The 17981-nt window shown below is 30.9% G+C and overlaps 1 protein-coding gene across 1 annotated transcript; it reads right to left on the bottom strand.

The window, feature by feature from the left end:
- Positions 1-133: 133 nt before the first annotated feature.
- LOC131872894 (putative germin-like protein 2-3) lies at positions 134-983 on the bottom strand. The gene is made up of 2 exons (XM_059216174.1): positions 773-983; positions 134-666 (listed from the first exon to the last, which is right to left on the bottom strand). The coding sequence occupies exons 1-2, from the start codon at positions 981-983 to the stop codon at positions 134-136; spliced, it is 744 nt and encodes a 247-aa protein (XP_059072157.1).
- Positions 984-17981: the final 16998 nt, after the last annotated feature.

Here is a 17981-nt window from a genome sequence, read left to right as displayed (position 1 = left end):
ACAAGAGGACGGCAATAACTCTAAAAAGAGAGTTTTATTCAACTGTGAGGAAAAAGAATTGGGAAGGACGGTCTTCCCACGTTGTCCAGACCAGACCGCTTGTTTGTTTTATTTAATAGAAAAAAGTAAATTCTTATGCAAATTTCTTCTGAATGTAATCGGCAAGCTCTTGGGTGATGCGGAAGGCCTTGGCCAATACGGAATCTGGGAGAGGAGGATCCGCTGCAAACAGAGAGTTGGCGATTGTCTGAGCTCCCGGAAGCTGGCTGTTCAATGCAGCTATGGCCACCGCATTTTCATGCCCCACATTCTGCTGGAAATGCACAAGTGCCTTTGGAAACACAAACACATCTCCCTTCTCCAGCTTTTTGCTGAAAAACTTGTTGGTGGTGTCAATGAAACCCACAAGAAGCTGGCCTTCCAGTAAAACAAGAACTTCAGTGGCTCTTGGGTGCGTGTGAGGAGGATTTATTCCACCCACTGCGTAATCGATACGGACCAACGATATTCCGAAGGTGTTGAGGCCTGGTATCTGCATAACATTGGCCATCGTTACATTGGAGCCCACTGCATTGTCGGTGTTCCCTGCCTGCCCAAGTCCCCCGAAGAAGAAGTCCTCTGCCGAAACATCCTTGGGATCTTTGCAAACGAACCCGTTCACCTTAACTGTTCTAATCAGTTCGTTAGCAACAACTCATATCACACCATGTATTTTAATTAATTTGTTAGCAACTCGCCTGATAAGCAAATCAAATAAAAGTTATGTACTCACCCATGCTTTCCTTGTCTGCGACGCAGAAATCTTGCAAGGGATCGGAATCCGCTGCCATGACATTATCACTGTACCAACATATCAATAGGAAAAGTCCCAACGTGAAGTAAATCATGCGGTTACCCATTATAAATAGAGACACAGAAGAATCAGACAGAAAAGCTCGGGATATGAATGTGTAGTCGAATTGTGTATTACAATCCCATAACATGTCTATTATATAGCGGGAAAATTAACTACTCTGCGAGGACTAATTCATGTTGACGTAATTGATTAATTATAATATAGTTTCTCTGTTGGGACTAATTCATGTTGACGCAGTCGTTAATTATTATAATATTATATGTTTGCAGAGTTGGTGCTCTTTATATTAAGTTGGGGTGACTACGTAAGCCCTACGACATATAGTTATCGAAGCTACCGTAGACGGATTCTCCTCATTCTTTTGGTAACGTAGAATCAGCAAATTCAAAGGAAATAATATATTGATTATTCTGAGCCGCCAGCGAATTGGCTAAAAAGGAAAATTTCTTACCTACTGTGTATTTTACTTATCTCTCTAGATGTAAATTGACTGAGATAGCGTTGACATTTTATTTTTTTCTTTTGCTCTACATAGATGTAGCAAGGGCCACGCTCTATAATATAATATTCTTTTTATATAAATTTTGGATGAGCAAAATTTCTTTTTGTTCATAGATTTATTTGGCTTATCTTCAAGTGTGATATTGTATCAAATATTGTTTATACTTTTGTACTGTCAATCAAAATTTTACATTAGAGTCAAAATATAATTTTATATTAAAATGGTAGAAATTTATCTAAAAGAGGAAGATACTTTATTTATATAATCATTTGACAATATTTGTGTAATTGTAATAGAAGATTCAAAGAACTTTCTAAGGAATAAAGAATTAGGAAAAAGATAATGGATCTAGATGTTAGAAAGGTTATAGCATCTATAGGATGAGCTTTGATTGAGATTGAACTAGAAGATAAGAGATGGACTAAATAGTAGATCAAGAAGTTTTGACTAACAGAACGTTGACACTTTATGTTTTTTCTATGTGGAAAGTAAGTATTTAGCTAGCGTAGCTGCCTTACAACAATGTTGTTGACGTTTTTTTTAGTCCATTTTGCAATCCCTATAATTTATCGAAAGGGCAAGTTCTTAGAAGACTCAAAGAAATTTCTAAAGAATAAACAATTGGGAAAAATAGAATGGATAGATGTTGGAAAGGTTACAACATCTATAAGGTGATATTTGATTGGCATTGAATTGATAAGTGAGAGATGACACAAGTAGTAGGCCAAAAAAATTTGTTGTGGGTAAAGTGAACATGATCAATTATTCATCTTATGTGTGATTTCCATCTATTGCTTCTAATAATGGATATCCTAAAGTGAAGTTTTAATTCTATCGATGAGAAGGTGAGTGTTACATGTGCAAGAAATGAGATGGAGAGAGTCATCATAGGTAGCTATTGAATTAAAAAATTTAAAATATATATTCAAGAGGAAAATAACCTATATATAACTCTTTTATAAATATTATTAACTAGAAGGTTTAGCCTGACTAATAGCAAGGAAGGTTGGTATTAATAGTTGCTAGTATAATCTAGAACGTGCTAGCATGAATGTGACTCTAAATTTTCCTAAAAGGATTCCACCATGGAGAACTAAATATCAAATGGATGAGAAATGAAAAAGCATCTACATCATCCAATGTTCTTAAAAACATAATTCCTCCCAAAATCCAAAGGGTTCTAGCATGCAAATTCTAATAAAAATACTCTAAAAGGTGAAGGATATGAATGAATATATGGGTTACACTATAATTATACTGCCACAAGAAATAAATACACGTACACTACTAAGTAAATAATGAATGGAATATATCTCTCTACTCGAAAGGTCATTTTTGAGGGTAGAATAACATTAATCCAGTTGCAATAGAGAGGTGAAATAAATAAATAAGAAAATCATGGATCAATTTTTTTAAATCTAATGAATGGAACACTAATTTTTTTTTAGGAGTATTGAATATAGATTTGAAATTTCGTACTATAATATTCTCCATCCATAAATAACATAAAGGAACTAGAGACTCAAGGTCTCACATAAACACCATGAAATAAGTAGTTCATGTTTCAAACTATATTATTAGTAGCAGATTGAATGCTATACATGATACATCCCAAATACTTTAACTAAAATCTAAGGAACTTAATTTTTCAACACAAATATAGGCTTATTATATTGATGCAACTAATGTCAAATAAAATTATTATTTGACTAAGTAGTCATATCAAAAAATCTAAATTATATTCATAATTGATAGAAGGTTATGAGTTCTTATCTTTGGGAACAAGGATGAATAATTTGTGATACTACTATATACAATACATTTGGCTACATAGACTAATTTAATACCAATGATTAATCAACATGACCACACTAAATAAACCTATATTTTACTATGTATAGATCTCAATCCCATTGGGTTTGTGTTTGAACATGTTAAATTTATCTTAAGAACAAAACGATCTATAAATTAGAGATTGACAATACAAAATATAGAATCTTATAGACTCAAGAAAACTATTCTCGCCATTCTTTCGATAATGTGGAATCGTTACACTATAGGGGAAGGATCACCAAACTCAAAGGAAATAATATATTGATTGTTTTGAGCCGCCAACGATTTGGAAAAAAAAGGAAATTTCTTTACCTCGTGTATTTAACCTATCTTGGAGATGTAAATTGAGTAACAGAGCATTGACATTTTCTTTTTCTTTTTGTATATATAGATGAAGCAAGGGCCAAGCTCTATAATATTTTTTTTTTAGAAATTTTGGATGCGCAAAATTTCTTATTGTTTATATATTTATCTAGCTTATCTTCAAGTCTAATATTGAATTAAATATTGTTCATACTTTTGTACTGTCAATCAACATTTTATATTAGAGTCAAAATATAATTTTATATTAAAATAGTTGAAACTTTTCTAAAAGAGGAAGATATTTTATTTATACCAAATTAAATATTTTATTTATTTATATTAAAATGTGATCGTATGTTCTCTTATGCCAATTCAGAGGGGAAAACCCCCTTATATACACGCCCATCGTCAAATATTTAATTTTCTGGCATAGGCCGACATAGATGTTTATTTTCTGCTCACATTATAGATAGGTCCAAGGAAGAGGGGCCAAGATATGCCCCCTTTAAGGGATCCCAGGGCACCATGCCCTCGTCCTGCCCTATTTTGGGGTAGGATCAAGGTGGCCATACAAGGTGCAAGGTGAAAAATGAGGTTTGATTGCATAGGGGAGGCATAAAAAGGTCCCGATCAAGCATGGGAAGAGACCGATAAGGTGAGGGTCTAGAATACAATCAAAATTACAAAGGGTCCAATTTTAGGATGCTACATTTAGCCCCCACTTTAGCGAGAGTATGAGCTTACACAAATACTCACGGTAAATTAGAAGAAAGAGATGAAGAGGAAGAGCACAGATGAAAAGCACAAGGAGTATAAGATATCACTAATTTCGAGGAACAAAGGCCCGAATCTTAGGATCTTAACTCACCTGAAACATATGCAAGGGCATAAAACACAAGACAAAAGTAAAAAGATAAATAAAGACAAAATAAAAACAAAGGAAAAGACACAAAAGCACACATGACCCAAAAGCTAAAGACCAAAAGTAAGAACTCAAGTCAACTAACCAAAGAGACCTCCATATCAAAATGTCTCAACAACTAATATCATTCTTGACAAATGTCATCTCATGCACATAAACGATCACATAAATGAGAAAAGCAATCATCATCCATGAATTATCAATAGCAAAGCTATGAGTTCATCAGAGAAAGAAGAGAGAACATGAATACACACTAGATGTGTTTATCCGGGTGATCCATCAAAAGAATGATGAGAGAAAGAATGGGCAACTCACCCCTAGATGTTTTTATCTAGGTGATCCATGGGGAGAGGAGGGAAAGAATAGTCTAGCTGTTTTTCGCTAGTTCCACCTATCCTCGTGTGTGTGTGCAAATGTGTAAATTCCAAATGGCGAAGATACATGTCTAGTTTCAAGGCCATCCCATTTAAGACTTTGTTATTTTCAGTGATACGTTAGTCACGTCTAAGACATATATCAAATGTTGTGTCTCATTTTGAGTGTGAAGAATCTCTCTCTAAGAGTTTTTACTCTGGTTCTAGGAATGGACACCCTATTTAAGACATGCAAAAATGATTTGCAAGAGCATATGACAATATGGTACAATGGTTATGATACAGGTGCCCCCCCTTAAGATATCAACATAGTTTTATGTTAATGTCTTAAGGAAACTAGATACAAGGATACCTTACCTTCAAAGCCAAGGAGATATCCTTCAGGAAACAATGTCATAAATCCAAGCTAGAGAGGGAATACTCTTCAGGAAAGGATAAGATAGTTGAAAAAGAGATATCTTGCTAAACGTGTAAAGGGTTTCCTTGGAGGAGAGGATATCTTTTTGCAAAAGACACCTACCTCCAAAAAGAGTTATCTTGAACAAACATAACATCTTCTACCAAGATAAGGGAAGGGGAACAATAATTCATGCCTTCCTCCTATTGCTAGGTGAAAAGAGATTCTTAATGAAGGATGACATACTTTTCACCCAATGTGAGGGGTAATTTTATGATAGATGTGCATTGCCAAATGAAGAAGAGGTTGCAGCCAAGGACTTACACCTCTTGTATAAGAGAGAATCCTTGAGAAAACAATAGCTTCACACAAGGAATGACACCCAATCATAAACAAATACCACTCAACAATGGTAAAGTAGATCCTTAGAGAGAAGAAAAGATGAGAATTTATTGCCCCCCAAGTGTAAGGACAATGAGAAGAATTACACAATCTTCTAAGGAGAGATTAAGCATAAGGAAATGCACAATAAACTAATATTAATGAATATCCAATCCAGGAAAAGACATTATTTTATATAAAATGTATCTCAAGAGAAGTGGTAATATTCAAAGAGAGAGAGAGAGAGAGAAATAAATATCGCATATTCCCCTAAGGAGATATTATTCATAAGAGACATACCATTGGAAGAGAGGATATCAACACATGAAAAATGCAGCCCCTAAAGGGAATAATGATAGAAAGAGAGAGGGAGAAGAGTCATCCTTTCCCCCCAAGCAAGAGGACGAGGAGAAGAATTACACATATTCTAAAGAGAGATTATTCATGAGAAACATGCCATTTTAAACAAAGGTTAGGTCCTCACAAGGGATGCACATACATTAGCATGGAGAAAGATCCTATACAAGAAAGAGGATCACATTTTGAATAATGCAGCATAAAATAAGAGTTAATATCTTCAAAGAGAAAGAGCTAGATAAAAGAAGGATAACAAATCCTCTCTAAGGAGAGATTATTCATGAAAGATGTAATGCCTCAAGGAAGGAATATGTCTAAGCCAAGGAAAAAATATTTACTCACATGAAGGGTAATTCCATGCAAGAAAGGACATCAATTTATGAATAATGCACTCCATGAAAATAAATAGTGAAAAGATAAGAGATTGGAGAGAATCATGTTTCTACACCAAGATATTTGGAATCGAAAAAGAACCGCCACTAATGAAAAAGAGCCCCCAATTAAGTTTACTACTTGTTTCATAGGGTGAGGAGCAACATGAGGGGAAAGGAGTGCTAAGGCACTAAATATTCACCTAGAAAGAGAGAAAGATCTGCAGAAAGACTTATACGAGCACGATCGTATTGTTCTTGAACAAATTCCTTAAATTCTTTACACTTTCCAAGAGAGTGAGAACCACCATGAAGAAAAAAGAAAATATCCATTTCCTTCATTATGTTTATTGCTAAACTTCACAAAAGGAAAGACAACATTATTATCGTACTTCAATTTCCAAAATATTCTAGTTGCTATTTTTTTCTTGATCATTAATAGTTGTAGTATTATTATTTTAAGATTGAGGACAAGAGTTGTTATGAGAAGAGGAATGATTGTCATCCATTATTTTAACTTTACCACTATCGATCAGTTCTTTTACTTAATTTTGAAAATTGGGACAATCACCGAGATGATGATCATGGGTTTGATGAAATAAACAAAAAGGAGGTTTTGAAGAAGAAGCTCTTTTACGAGCACTAATAGCTTAATGACTTGCAAGATGATTTTTGAAGTATTGAATCTGAATTTTTTCTTCCATAGGAGATTTATTATCATTTCCTAGGCCTTCTATGGTTATTTGTGTAGGAGGGTGTATAGGGAGTCAAATTCCTTGTTCAAATTTTCCAAGTCCTTGTCCTCTAAAACCTTGTTTTTATATTATGTTAAAGCCACTCCTATAAGAATATTTTAATTGAGAAGGTCAGGGAACATTATAATAAATTTATTTGAAGTTTTTAGTGTAAGGATGTTTAGAAAGAATGAAAGGATTAGTAGATGAAGAAGGAATATATTGTAAAGGAGCATATTCCTTTATTTCATCATGCATATCCTCTTTGGTAGATTGGGACAGAAGATCCTTATCATCTAAGGCCTCATTTTTTCTTAATGCTATATGGGGAGAGAGATCACGATTAAAATGAATGACATCATCTTCTCTACAAATGTTTTGATGTTTAATATAGACTCTAGGAGAATAAGGAGGATCTGGAGAGATAGAAAGACTAATATTTTGACCTTGCCCCCCTTGCACAAGGGTATGTGTATAAGAAGAAGATGGGCGCATGTTTCTCTTCAATGATTGGTCTCCATTATAGAGATCATTGATAGGAGTATTTTCTCTTTTTTCATTCATATTAGATACCCTAGGAGAGGTGCAAGTATTATGTTTTTCATTGTCATCTCCAGGATTAAGATCTACAAAAGCTTTTAGGTGCTCTACATATGAAATTCATTTACTGAAAAACATCACAATAGCACAACATACATGAAAGATGAAAGCTTTGGGATCTAATTTATGAAAAGTAATCAACTTGGAAATCCCAAGAATGCAATATGTCCAAGTGCCATGAATAAAAAGAAGTAACATGAAGTGAAAGAAACCATTATCCAACACATGATTATAATAAATGTATACATAAAAAGTAATGTAATCATATGCAGAATAGAAAATAGATCACGTCCATTGATTACCATGATTAATATTGAAATTTAAGTTCAAGCAAATTATTTGAAAATAAGTTAAGATTTTATAAATAAAACCACTCAATTTATTTAAATAAATGGGATTCAAATTTGATTTTTTATTTTATATAAAAAATAAAAATGAAATGAGAATATGAAAATGGGAACTTGAAAGTTTGGAAATTTGAATAATTCAAAATTTCAAGAAAAATGATTATTCAATTATGCAACCTCCTACGAAATTTAAATTTACAATTAGGGTGCTGAAAATAAACTCTTAAATTAAATTTAAAATTACTCACTAGAAGATTTAAATTTATGCAAGAAAAATTTAATTTTAAAATTAGGGCTTTGTTAAATAACCTCTTAATTTTAAAATTTGAAATGTTGAAATTTGATAATTGAAACAATTAATTTAATTTTAAAAATTAGGGATCTTTTAAGTAACCTCTTAATTTTTATTTAAAAATTTAAATTTGAATTTTTCCAAAAGAGAATTAAATTTAAAATTAGGGTCTTATAGAAAGAACCACTAAATTTAAAATTTAAAAATAGATCTAATATTTGAATTTTGAAAATTTGGAAAATGCACAAAATTAATTTAAATTCAGAAATTAGGGTTTTTAAAAGTAACCACTTAATTTTAAAATTTGAATTTGAATTTGAATTTGATATTTGATCCAAGATTGAAATTTTGAATTTGAATTCGGATTAACAACAAATTTAAAGAGGTAAATTCAAGATTTAAACAACCTACAAGTTCAATTTTAAGGTTTAAAAAATTAGGGTCTTAATTTTAAAAATTAATTGTGAAATTTTACTTGTAGATGAAAATTTGAATTTGGAAATTGAACGAATTCTCAAATCTAAAATAATTAATCCAAATTAAGAAAATCAAAAGCTCAATTTTAAAAATAAAAATTAGGGTTTTAATGAAATTAACCTCTAAATGTTTAAAATTTGCAAGAAAATCAAACTTGTAAATGAAAATTTGAAATTTAAATTGCATACACTCAGATTTGAAAATAAAAATATGAATTTATGGTGTAAGGAGTCGGGTTCACCAAAATGTAAAGTTAAAAATTGGGGGCTTATTAAAGGGCAAGAATTCGACCTACCTAAACAACCAAATATACGAGAACTGAACCTTTGAAAGTGATATTGTACACTGTTGTAGAAAGAAAAGGGAAAGATTTTGACATACCTACAAAATCACTTTGGACCTATCCCTTAAAGACATGTCAAAATCATACTATCATATAATTGTGGAGGAGGAGGCCTTGGAAACCAACTTGGCTTCCATAGTGCTAGATCCCAGCCTACTTATTTAAACTTCACAGAGAAACAAGAGTGCTAAGCATGGTGAAGAGAGGATAACAATGACTATGAGATGGAGGTAAAACAAGGTAGACTGAAAGAGAAAATAAATTTATTTGGCAATAAAGATTCTCAATTTGGGGACACATTTTTCCATTTTCTTACTATCATTAAGGACCTAATTGATTTATTCTATGACTTCTCGACCTGTTTGGATGAGTATCACAATAGGCATAAGTCTAGGATGGAAAAAAAATGCAACAAAGAAAAAAGAAATCAATTCAAATATGGAATGTGAAAAGAGGAAAGGAGGGTACTACTTGAGAGAACTAGAATTATAGAGTAAAATTAGTCATGAAAGAGTCAAATCCTCTTATGTGTCTCCATAACATGAAGTCTACATAGTTTTTTGCGGTTTGTTATTTTAGTAGTTTTGGGGCTATGTTGATGTAGTAACTTGTTTATTATTGAACTTCTCTATTTTAGTATTATAACTTTGGGTGTGGGACCCTCTTCCCACCTTACCTAACCAAAAACAATTTTTATCTACACTTTTTATATTACAAATCAATGTCAAATGTGGTTAAAAAACATTAAAGTATAATCAAGTCATAGTATGAGGTTCTTTTGGACTATGTTGGTAGTGAAGAATTAAATTGTTATCAAATGTATGATTATGTATGTATTTTATTTCAAGTTATACTGGAAATTTTTTTTTTCTTTGACCACGTAGGAAATTTTCATAGCTAATAGAAATTGGAGTCCCCTAGGAAAATCTTAGTAATCTCAAATTCCTAGTGAATCCTTGACCTTAGTTAATGATAGGCACTAAGGTCTCTGATTTTAGTAATTGTTGTAATGTGATGTATTTTGTGTTTTAAATAATTTTTTTATTTTATTTTGATATTTGAGTAAGTTAGTATTTGCACCCAATGTCATCCTTATAGAAATATAGATTTTACATTTAGTAGGTTTTGGAATGACTTTTAAGTGTCGGTTTTGTCTATTTCTGAGTGTATTTAGGCCCATAATGAAACACTTATGAGATACAGGTAAAACAAGGTAGATTGAAAGAGAAAATAAATTTATTGGGCAATATATTTTCTCAATTTGGGGACTCATTTTTTCTTAATGGATTTTTTCAATGACTTCTCAAACTATTTGACTAAGTATCACAATAGGCATAAGTCTCGGATGGAACAAAAAAGGCACAAATAAAAAAGAAAGCAAACTAAATAGGGAAGGTGAAAAGAAGCAATAAGGGTACTACTTGAGAGAACTAGAATTAAAGAATAAAATTGGTCATGAAAGAGTTGAATTCTCTTATGAGCCTCCATAGTATGAAGTGTACATATTTTTTTGTGGTTTATTATTTTGATAGTTTTCGGATTGTGTTTGTGCAGTAACTTATTTGTTTTTTAAATTCTCTATTTTAATATTATAACTTTGGGTGCAGGATCATCTTCCCACCTTATCTAATAAAAAAAAAAAATTGTCTACACTTTTTATATTACAAATCGATGTCAAATGTGGTTAAAAAATATTAAAATATAATCAAGTCATAGTATGATGTTCTATTCGAATATGTTGGTAGTGAAGAATTAAATTGTTGCCAGTTGTACGATTATGTGTGCAATATATTTCAAGTTATATTGGAAATAGTTATTATTTTTATTTGAGCTTGTAGGAAATTTTTATAGCTAATAGAAATTGGAGTTCCCTAACAAAATCCTATTCATTTCAAATTCCCAGTGAAGCCTTGACCTTAGTTAATGATAGGGACTAAGGTCTCTACTTTTAGTAATTGTTGTAATATGATGTATTTTGTGTTTGAAATATAATATTAGCTTGATATCTTTTGTGTGATAGGTGTTTTTCTTGTAGGCGATTCTTGGCTCCTATGGTTGATCATGAACTTCTACAATAACAATCTATAAAATTGTTAGTTCAGTATCAATACCAATAAATATAATTTATTCGTTATTCTCTAAAACATTAGTAGTAATCCAATTAATTTTTTATTGAAGTTGTTATTTCATGCAAGGTTTTCTCAAGGACTAACACAATGAGAAGTATAAGTTAAGGTGCAAGGAAAGCCTTCTTTGAATTATCAACATATCGGTAAATTTAAGCTAATATTATTTAAGTATGGCCTAGCTCAAACAAAACTTTTCTAAAATATTTAACAAATTTACTCCTTGAATAGATTAATTCATTAAATTAATCAACAAATATTAAAGAGGAAAATGAGAGTTTCACTTGGCATTATGGTTTATATATTTCAAAATGGGTTACATTGGTGAAGTCTTTATTAGCATCTAATTGAAGTTCAAAGTTCGCATGTAGAAAACTAATTAAATAGATGGGATAAAAACAATTTCATGTATCCTTAGGAAACTTAAGCTTGGAATCTAGTTTGGAGGAATCCTAATACCACCTTTTTTCTTCATGCGTAACAAGGGAAATAGAAATTTTGTTGGATAAATATTTTTTTAAAGTTAGGAACTCGAGTAATTTAGAGAAATAATCTCCTAAAAGAGTGTGGTTATTGAAAAAAATTAGTTAGTTCAACTAGAATCTATCAATTAGTTCTTAGGTGCTAATTAATGTATCAATCATGAATTAATGATAGGTGATTACTTTTTTAAATGCACATAGACCATGGAATTTTACTTTTTGAGATAATTCTATATTAAGAGTCTTACCATGAAGAATGAACAGTGTGCTCCTTATATAGGAACCCCAAGAAAATATGGCCTTTTCCATCGTTCCTATGAGAAGTTTGTATGATCAAGATGCTAAAACCCATTAGAATTTAATGATAGAGTGAGTGGTATAGAATATAGGTAGTGTGTTGGCTATGACATCACACATGTGATGTCCACAAGTGTGCATAGTCGGACATCATGTTGTCAAGATATATGTAGACGTTTTGGTAAGTTTCTTGTTATTTTTTTTTTAAATAGCCTATGCCTATATCAATTAATGAAAATTACGAGAATCAATCCTTTTACTATTGTGATTTAAATTCTTACATATTGCGTAGTTTATTTCTGTATAATAAAATTTATAGATGTATAATGTGAAATTTACTCATATATAATTATAAGGATAAATCATTAGTCTAAGATAATTTCTAAAGGATAAATGAATTAATTTGTATCTAAACTCACATGGGCCATCTATATTTTAATAATTCACTTCAATTATGTTCTTAGAGTTGTAGTGTGATTCGAATATCCTAGTTTGACCTATTAGATCTTCAACCTATTGATCTAGAAATTTTAATATCTTAATCCTTACAATCTTTTAAATACCATAGATTTCAACATTATAATTCATAGGATTCTATATTTTGTATCGTCAATCTCTAATTTATCAATCATTTTGTTCTCTAGTTAAATTTCACATTTTAAAAATTCAAACCCAGGGGAATTGAGAGCTATACATAGTAAAACATAGGTTAATTTAATATGGTATATATATAACACAACAAATACACTAATGCAGAAATAACAAAAGTATATATAACACAACAAATTAATTTGATTATACAAAAAAAAAAGATTAACAAACTATAAAGTTTCTTAACAGTTTTTTCAAGTCTTGAACTTAGGATGCTAGCATGCTGCGTGGATGTTTGTGCTTCATTGTTGTCTATACAAACGATGAGCTAGAAAACAACCAAAAGGTGTCCTGAATCTGCTCTACACTCTTTGAACTTGTTCTCTTTATTTAGCTATTAGTATAGTGTCTATTGAAGTCTCTGAAGTTTACACATAGTTTGATTTCTCTGTTCTTCTTTCTTATACAAACAAGATTGACCACCCATGAGGAGTGTTTGATAGGGAAAATGATAGCATCCTCTATGAGTTTGGTTAATTGTTTTCTCATCAAGAGCTCTATTTTGGGATTTATTGGCCTTTCTATTTGTCAAACTAGTTTAATTCTATAGTGTGTTGGGCTAAGGTAGGGTCAAACCCCATTAAATCTTCATAGGTCCAAGTAAATATATCATCGTACTTTGACAAAGTTAAAATAGATATTTCTTGCTTAGCTATAGAGCATACCTTTCCAAATTTCAGTGACCTACCTTTAGCAACCACCAAACTCTTATAGCCACGTTTCTTTATAGAAAAGTTCATATTCTTGTTGTTTAGGTGGTTGTCCAAGTTTAAAATACCTTCTAAACTAACTAGACCTTTCAATAGCTTGTTGGAATTGAGATACATAATCTGATTTCCATATTGGTCTTGTGGCATAGAATGATTTTTTGCAAAAATTTCCACTTCAGTTTACAACGAATTAAAAATCATTTGATCACTTTCAAATACCTACCAATTTAAAATTAGGGTCTTGTAGAAAGAACCACTAAACTTAAAAATTTAAAACAGAGATCTAATATTGGAATTTTGAAAATTTGGAAAATGCACAAAAATAATTTAAATTCAAAAATTAGGGTTTTTTAGGTAACCACTTAATTTTAAAATTTCAATTTCAATTAGATATTTGATCCAAGATTGAAATTTTGAATTTGAATTAGGATTAACAACACATTTAAAGAGGGAAATTCAAGATTTAAACAACCTGCAAGTCCAATTTTTAAGGTTTTAAAAATTAGGGTTTTTTTTTAAATTAACCACTTAATTTTAAAATTTAATAGTGAAATTTGACTTGTAGATGAAAATTTTAATTTGCAACTTGAACGAATTCTCAGATTTAAAATAATTAATCCAAATTAAGAATATCAAAAGCTCAATTTTAAAAATTAAATTTAGGGTTTTAATGAAATTAATCTCTAAATGTTTAAAATTTGCAAGAAAATCAAACCTGTAAATAAAAATTTGAAATTTAAATTCCATACACTCAGATTTGAAAACAAAAATATGAATTAATGGTGTGAGGAATCGGGTTCACCAAAATGTAAAGTTAAAAATTGGGGGCTTAGCAAAGCGCACGAATTTGACCTACCTAAACAACCAAATATATGAGAACTAACAATTTGAAAGTGATATTGTACTATGTTGAGGAAAGCAAAGGGAAAGAATTTGACATACCTAACATATCACTCTGGACCTATCCCTTAAAGACATCTCTAAATCATACTATCATATCATTGTGGAGGAGGAGGCCTTGGAAACCAACTTGGCTTCAATAGTGCTAGATCTCACCCTACTTATTTAAACTTCACAAAGAAAGAAGAGTTCTAAGCATAGTGAAGAGAGGATAACAATGACTTTGAGATGGAGGTAAAACAAGGTAGATTTAAAGAGAAAATAAATTTATTTGGCAATAGAGATTCTCAATTTGGGGAAACATTTTTCCGTTTTCTTAATATCATTAAGGACAAGTAATGGATTTATTATATGACTTATCGACCTATTTGGATGAGTATCACAATAGGCTTAAGTCTAGGATGTTAAAAAAATGCAACAAAGAAAAAAGAAATCAAATCAAATATGGAATGTGAAAAGAGGAAAGGAGGGTACTACTTGAGAGAACTAGAATTATAGAGTCAAATTAGTCATGAAAGAGTCAAATCCTCTTATGTGTCTCTATAACATGAAGTCTACATAGTTTTTTGCGGTTTTTTATTTTGGTAGTTTTGGGGCTATGTTGGTGCAGTAACTTGTTTGTTGTTGAACTTCTTTATTTTAGTATTCTAACTTTGGGTGTGGGACCCTCTTCCCACCTTATCTAACCAAAAACAAATTATATCTACACTTTTTGTATAACAAATCAATGTCAGATGTGGTTAAAAAACATTAAAGTATAATCAAGTCATAGTATGATGTTCTATTGGACTATGTTGGTAGTGAAGAATTAAATTGCTATCAAATGTATGATTATGTGTGTATTTTATTTCAATTTATATTGGAAATAAATAAAAAATTCTTTGAGCGCATAGGAAATTTTCATAGCTAATAGAAATTGGAGTTCCCTAAGAAAATCCTAGTCATTTCAAATTCCTAGTGAAGCCTTGACCTTAGTTAATGATAGGGACTAAGGTCTCTGATTTTAGTAATTGTTGTAATGTGATGTATTTTGTGTTTTAAATAATATATTTTTTTATTTTGATATTTGAGTAAGTTAGTATTTGCACCCAATGGCATCCTTATAGAAATATAGATTTTACATTTAGTAGGTTTTGGAATGACTTTTAAGTGTTTGTTTCATCTATTTCTGAGTGTATTTAGGGCCATAATGAAACACTTACGAGATAGAGGTAAAACGAGGTAGACTGAAAGAGAAAATAAATTTATTGGGCAATAGATTTTCTCAATTTGGGGACTCATTTTTTCATTTTCTTACTATCATTAAGGACCTAATGGATTTGTTCAATGACTTCTTAAACTATTTGACTAATTATCGCAATAGGCATAAGTCTAGGATGGAACAAAAAAGGCACAAAGAAAAAAGAAACCAAACTAAATACAGAAGGTGAAAAGAAGAAACAAGGGTACTACTTGAGAGAACTAGAATTAAAGAATAAAATTGGTCATGAAAGAGTTGAATTCTCTTATGAGCCTCCATAATATGGAGTCTACATATTTTTTTGTGGTTTGTTATTTTGATAGTTTTGGGGTTGTGTTTGTGCAGTAACTTATTTGGTTTTGAACTTCTCTATTTTAATATTCTAACTTTGGGTGCGGGACCGTCTTCCCACCTTATCTAATAAAAAAAATAATAATAATATCTACACTTTTTATATTACAAATCAATGTCAAATGTGGTTAAAAAACATTTAAATATAATCAAGTCATATTATGATGTTCTATTGGAATATTTTGGTAGTTAAGAATTAAATTGTTGCCAATTGTATGATTATGTGTGCATTTTTTTTCAAGTTATATTGGAAATAATTATTATTTTTAGCTGAGCATGTGGGAAATTTTCATAGCTATTAGAAATTGGAGTTCCCTAAGAAAATCCTATTCATTTCAAATTCCTGGTGAAGCCTTGACCTTAGTTAATGATAGGGACTAAGGTCTCTAATTTTAGTAATTGTTGTAATATGATGTATTTTGTGTTTTAAATATATTTATATTCTATTTTTATATATTTATATTCTATTTTTATATATGAGTAAGTATTTTGTGTTTTAAACATATACCATCTTAGACTCTTTGTATGTCTTATTATTTTATTTTTTGGCTCTATCTTTTTGGAGTTTTTGGGAGGCTTTGTGCAAGGAGTCAAAAGAGTCTTTGAGAAATTTCTATCAAACCCTCCTGATCTAGTAAGGAAATATTTTGATATGATTCATTCCTTAGATGCTATATTTCATTTTGTTGTAAATATTTTATGGGAGGCTTTTGATTTAATTTTTAAATTTCATCTTTTTATATCTTTTCTTATGTCAATGACATGTGTGAGAGGTTTTAGGCTCTCCCATATTGATGAGAGAAACTCATGTGTAGGGTGAAGGATATGTGGAACCTCTAAGGGAATGGTTTTTTCTCATTGAGAAGCAGATTTCTTGGGTATGAGTATCCTTGATTCTTTTGGAAAATCTGTGGAAAAATTGTTTGGTATATTTTAGAAGGGTTGTGAAGTATATGGTGTTGGATTCCCTTAATGGAGTTTACATGTGCATGGAGTATTTGCATTGGGCAATAAATTTGTCATAGGCCTCTTAGCTTGGGCTTGGTTGTGAGAAATACCAAATGTTTGAAGGTGAGCTCTCCCTTAGCTTGTTTAAAAACTATGTTCTGTAACCTTTCTTGTTGAGTCAAATTGGGTGCTACCTTGATAGTGGAATAAAAATATTCATTCTCACATTTGGGTTAGAATTTTTATTGGACTTTTGAAATGGGTTGGAGTAAGTTGTTAATTTTTTTATCAAATGGGTCCCTTGTAATGTTGTGTATATCAAGTTGATAAATGATGATGTTGTTGTGTTTAGAAGTGATTTGATTTTAGTTTTCTAAAAATATACATATTGTTTAAGGATTGAGTTTGTTTGAGAAATAACTTATTGCTTGTGGTAATTTGCATTTCATACATTTAAAAGTTATTGATATTTGATGAACAAAGTAAATTTATTAGTAATTATTGGTTAAATTATCATTAAGAGTATGAAATTTCCATTCACTTTTCTTAATATTTTTAGTTAATAAAGTGAAGGGGATGTTTATCACGCAAATATTATTCTCTTTGTTATCCTACAAAAAAAAAATCTCTAGTGAAACTTTTATTTAAAATTAAAAATAGTTATTTGTAATTAGATATGTATATTCACCTATTTAAACATATATATTTTATACAAAATCTATTTACCCCCCCCCGCTCTCTCTCTCTCTCTCTCTCTCTCTCTCTCTCTCCTCTCTCTCTCTCATCTCTCTCTCTCTCTCTCTCCTCTCTCTCTCTCTCTCTCTCTCTCTCTCCTCTCTCTCTCTCTCTCTCTCTCTCTCTCTCTCTCTCTCTCTCTCTCTCTCTCTCTCTCACACACACACACACACATTGCAAACTTGAGTTTGGGTTTATAGTATTAGCATAATGGTTAAGGCCCATTAAGCGGGTTTAGCATGGTAATTAATTCTTTTAATAGAATTTAATTTAATATGACTTTAGCAAATGCAAAACCTTAGGTGGAATTATAATTTTTAAATGGTGTGCTAGGTTTTATGATTTAACATGTCTTGTAATCATTTAAATGTGATGTGGCCTCTCAAATTAATTAGTCGAGTGAAATAACTTAATTTATCTAATTGAGAGTGAATGGTAATTAATTAAATTAA

This window comes from Cryptomeria japonica, unplaced genomic scaffold, assembly GCF_030272615.1.
Source record: "Cryptomeria japonica unplaced genomic scaffold, Sugi_1.0 HiC_scaffold_873, whole genome shotgun sequence".
Lineage (NCBI taxonomy): Eukaryota > Viridiplantae > Streptophyta > Pinopsida > Cupressales > Cupressaceae > Cryptomeria > Cryptomeria japonica.
The sequence above is the reverse complement of the archived record's forward strand: the minus strand, read 5'-3'. Positions and strand labels throughout refer to the sequence as shown.

Bases quoted from the DNA above. Each gene is read 5' to 3' on its own strand.
- LOC131872894 (XM_059216174.1), bottom strand. From the start codon at position 983: ATGTTATGGGATTGTAATACACAATTCGACTACACATTCATATCCCGA. The intron at 667-772 runs GTGAGTACATAA...TGATTAGAACAG, and splicing joins CGCAGACAAGGAAAGCATGG to TTAAGGTGAACGGGTTCGTT.